The sequence below is a fragment of the Engraulis encrasicolus genome, unplaced genomic scaffold (assembly GCF_034702125.1).
Source record: "Engraulis encrasicolus isolate BLACKSEA-1 unplaced genomic scaffold, IST_EnEncr_1.0 scaffold_28_np1212, whole genome shotgun sequence".
NCBI lineage: Eukaryota > Metazoa > Chordata > Actinopteri > Clupeiformes > Engraulidae > Engraulis > Engraulis encrasicolus.
The window spans coordinates 1,188,043-1,192,269 of record NW_026945577.1 but is presented as its reverse complement, the minus strand read 5'-3'; the positions used below and the strand labels follow the sequence as shown (position 1 = coordinate 1,192,269).

Here is a 4,227-nt window from a genome sequence, read left to right as displayed (position 1 = left end):
TCCTCGTACCAGGAAGTAATATGTCATGATGACATCACTGACAGCAGCATTATATTTCAACATCTTGCAAAAGCTCAATTGTAGAGTCTTTTTCTCATTTGCAATTGGGATGCTGAATGAAAAACAGTCCCTCAAAAGTTGGCTGACAGCTGGGAAACTTTATTGTTTTCTCCACGGAGGAGGGGCCAGGAGGCGGAACGAGGAGACGAGCACAAGTGGAGGAGGCAAGGTCACATTATTGTAATGCACTCTAAGTTTCAGTGCGTAATTTATACGGCACGCGCACTGAAACTTGAACACTGAAGAGCACCATTTTAGATCCATTAGGAGTGATGTGGTCTTGGGGGTGGGATTTAGGGCATCGTGAAACAGCAGCTCTGGATTTCGATTGGTGCTGTTTGTGCCACTCAAACACCAGCTGACCAATCAAGGAGGGCTATACTGTATAACAATAATGATCAGGGATGATATCTTGAATCTGCGTCTGTTTCAATCATCCAATCAGGGGCCTATTCTACAAAGCTGGTTCAGGTGTAAACCAGGTTAAGAATAGGCCCCTGGTCATCTAGTCCTTTAGACTTCGGCTGCCTTTCAATAACTCCATTCAGTTGTTTCTTCCTCTGGTTCTTGCCCCTCCACCTGAGAAAACATTCTCCACTGCCCAACAGAAAGATACACAATGGGTTTCTCATTTACAATCAGAGGCTGCAGAGACACCATCAGCTGCGTGTGCAGCCAGAATGTTAGCATACGAGAAATACCTGTATTTATTTTATTTTTTTAACTATTGAATAAGAATTCCCTGTATTGAATAAAAACACTGATATATAGAATAGGTGTCCCCTGTAGGACTATTGTAATAATAATGGTAATAATAGTTTAAAAAACTATTAACTCCAGGTTTGCAGTACAAGGCTGGAGGCCAGAGGAACAGCCGAGTAGTGAATTGGAAGGCAGCCATGCAATACATCTCTCATCAGTCATCACCAAAGACCATTACATTGAGCCGTAATATGGCAATGCAGTTTTATTATTTATTATTATTATTCTGCCCCCCTCTGCACTTCACTTCTGTATCACGTTTCCTGTTGATTTTTCGGACAAAATAAAAGTCTCTCTTGCATTTCTTGTGCCTGTGCTTACTTGAGAATGTATCAAAGACTGGTGTTCTTTTCTCTTGGTATTTTATGATTTTATTGATGAGAGTTTGAGAGGTGGACAGGAAATGAAGGGAGAGAGAGATGGGGAGGGGTCGCCAAAGGATCCTGGCCGGGAATCGAACCCGGGTCGGCCGCATGGCAGACGAGTACCCTACCAGTTGGCCACAGCAGGACCTAAAGACGTTCTAACACAGGGGTGGGCAACCTTCTTCATTCGAGGGGCCACTTCAAATTCTTCCCAGGGCCACAAAAGTCCTCCGAGGGCCATACTGTGAGCACAAACCAGGATTTCCCCCCTGCACTTTAGGCATATATTGAGGGCAACCACCTTTAAAACAGACCCCGCCTTCTCTAGGTCCCCTGAATGTATCGCTAAATGTGTCGTCCTTCATGTGAAACTGCTTAACATTAAAACTACAGGAGTGATAGTATTCAGGCTCCATGTCTGATTTCAGGCTTGACAGAGTTTGCAAAAATAAAAACATTGATGATAATTAGCCATAAGGTTATTCTTATATCAGAAAGTGTTACAGGTTCAGGGTTTTCTTCTCCTATCAGGCTTGAATAATGGTCATACACAGGCTATTAAATGTTTGTGTCAAAATAGGCCTACGTTACGTCACTATGCAGTATCTTGTCGTCGTCGTTAGAGCAGGGAAAAAAGTTCAGGCTCAGGATTTTTTTTCACCATCACCCCTGAAACTATATCGGGAGCCGGATAAGAATTCCCCACCCCTGATACTGTGCCATTTTAGGAAATGAGCTGATTTTCACCTCCCCTGGAGTTAAATGAGTTTTATCCTTTCTCCTGTACTTCCAGCCGATCTCCGAGTATGGCAGTGCGCATTTTAACTCAGGCAATTAACATAGAGCTATCTGGACAGCTTGTGGGACCCAATTCAATGTTCTATCAGCTTTAAGAAAACAGCATTCTACTGCAGTGTTGCCAGATGGAAAATGCTAAATTATACCAAAACCTCAAAATTATCGTTTTTGTGGGCTTTTTGGGAGGAAATTATCGTACAAGACCCAAATTGTTGTTTCAAGGCATCTAAATGAACAGAATGACAACTCTGAAATTATCGTACATAATGTTTTTCTGATCGTACAGAGGACAAAATGGACACTATGGTACAAATACAACAAGTACATCTGGCAACACTGCTACTGCAGGACAGTAAGATGCTACTACTACTAAAAAGGTGTACACCCAGTTGCAGCAGAGAACCTGCTTGACCTGTCCTATACCAAAAAAGTGCATCAGAAGATACAGAGACAAATTGCGTAATAGGTAAAGGATGTTTATTGTTTTACAGAATATTTTTAGGAAAGGTTACAGCAATGGAAACTCATCTTTCAACAGGACACGCATTCACACACAAACACACACACACACATACCATGGTCTTGAACAGACAACAGTCCCCCCCCCCCACACACACACACACTCTGGTAAGGTTACTTGCAGAGTAGATCACATAGCCCTGGGAAGTATACGGCAAAGCTGGTTCAGGAGTAAACCAGGATAAGTTAAGCAGTAAATCTTCTAATACAAGAGGACTCCAGACTCTTAGATGATTTACCTCTTAACTTAACCAGGGATGCACTTCTCGAAAGCATAGTTGCTAACTATGTTAGCTACTTTGTTGGTTGCAATGCAATTTCCCATTGGCAACTACTCAAGTTGCTAACTTCTAACAACTACGCTTTCGAGGAATGGACCCCTGTTTTTACTCCTGAACCAGCTTCTTACTATACCCCCCTGCTCTCTCTCACACACACTCTCACACACACACACACGTGCGCACACAGACACACACACAAGCTCCTTCCCGGGAGTGTGTTGTGTTTTATTAGTTGTAGGTCATGTAGCGTGGGGTGGCGCTGAACTTGGCGTAGGACTTGATGACCTTATTGACCGCCTCCAGGAAGTCCTTCTCTGTGGCGATCTTGCGCCGCGCGCGGATGGCGAACATGCCCGCCTCGGTACACACGCTGCGGATCTCAGCACCTGGAGACAAACACACGCACACACAATTAGCAATTAACGCACTGGGCCATGTGTGTAAGTGAGAGAAAGCGAGACAGCCATGCAAGCACTGGTGTGTGTGTGTGTGTGTGTATATGTAAGTGAGAGAAAGCAAGCATGCGTGTGTGTGCGTGTGTGTGTGTCTCACCAGTGCTGTTGGGACAGAGGCGTGCGAGCAGCTCAAAGCGGATGTCTCTCTCCACACTCATGGAGCGGGCGTGGATCTTGAAGATGTGAGTACGACCCTGCAAAACAAACACACACACACACACACACACATACTGGTGAAGATCACGTCCAAACCTGAATGAAGGTAAAGTGCAAAAGTACATAACCATGCTTTGCATCCTAGCCACATGGACAGTATTGCGGCTACCAGATCCAATTGTGGTTCAGCGCCGCTGTAGGCTAAGCAGGGGGAATTCAAGTTGACTTACGCGCACTCAAAGATGTAATGTCCACACACTCAACTCAGTTTCTTGAGGTTTATCACCATATCAGCGACTCCAATAGTCTTAACACCCCAATAGTCTTTCAAGCAAGGTAAAGCAATTATTCCAGAATTCACAGTTTTGAGTTGGTCCCTGCGATAGGCGAGTGCAGTGCGAAGTGCGGTACGAAAAAGGATGGCCTTCCCCAAGCTCACCCCACGCCAAACTGAACTAGCGCGCAGGTGCCAGGTGGGCACTAATTAAAGGGCCTCCAATTACGCACCACACATGCCCAGCGCCACACCCATGTCCAAGATAACCAATAAACAAAAAACACAAATTAAAGTAAACCAAATCCCCATAAAGTGTACCATAATGAAAACAAAAAATAAAAGAAAGTAATTATGGCTCTTACAGGCAGTCATGCGTAAGCAGTTAGGGCGTCAGACTTGTAGTCCAAAGGTTGCCCGTTCAACTCCCGACCCACCAGGTTGGTGGGGGGAGTAATTAATCAATTTTGTTGTGCAGTGAGCACTGTTTGCTGTGGCATCCAGTGTCACAACGACAGTGGGAGTTGAAGTTTCCCAGTTGGGCTTTCATTTTTTAG

The 4,227-nt window shown here is 44.6% G+C and overlaps 1 protein-coding gene across 1 annotated transcript in view; it reads right to left on the bottom strand.

The window, feature by feature from the left end:
- Window positions 1-2,996: 2,996 nt before the first annotated feature.
- psmc2 (proteasome 26S subunit, ATPase 2) overlaps window positions 2,997-4,227 on the bottom strand; it is a 7,395-nt gene continuing 6,164 nt past the window's right edge. The window contains exons 11-12 of the mRNA XM_063193073.1: window positions 3,338-3,434; window positions 2,997-3,171 (exon numbers count right to left, since the gene is read on the bottom strand). Of these exons, the coding sequence (XP_063049143.1) occupies window positions 3,014-3,171; window positions 3,338-3,434 (255 nt within the window). The 3' untranslated portion in view covers window positions 2,997-3,013. The remainder of the gene's footprint in view (window positions 3,172-3,337; window positions 3,435-4,227) is intronic.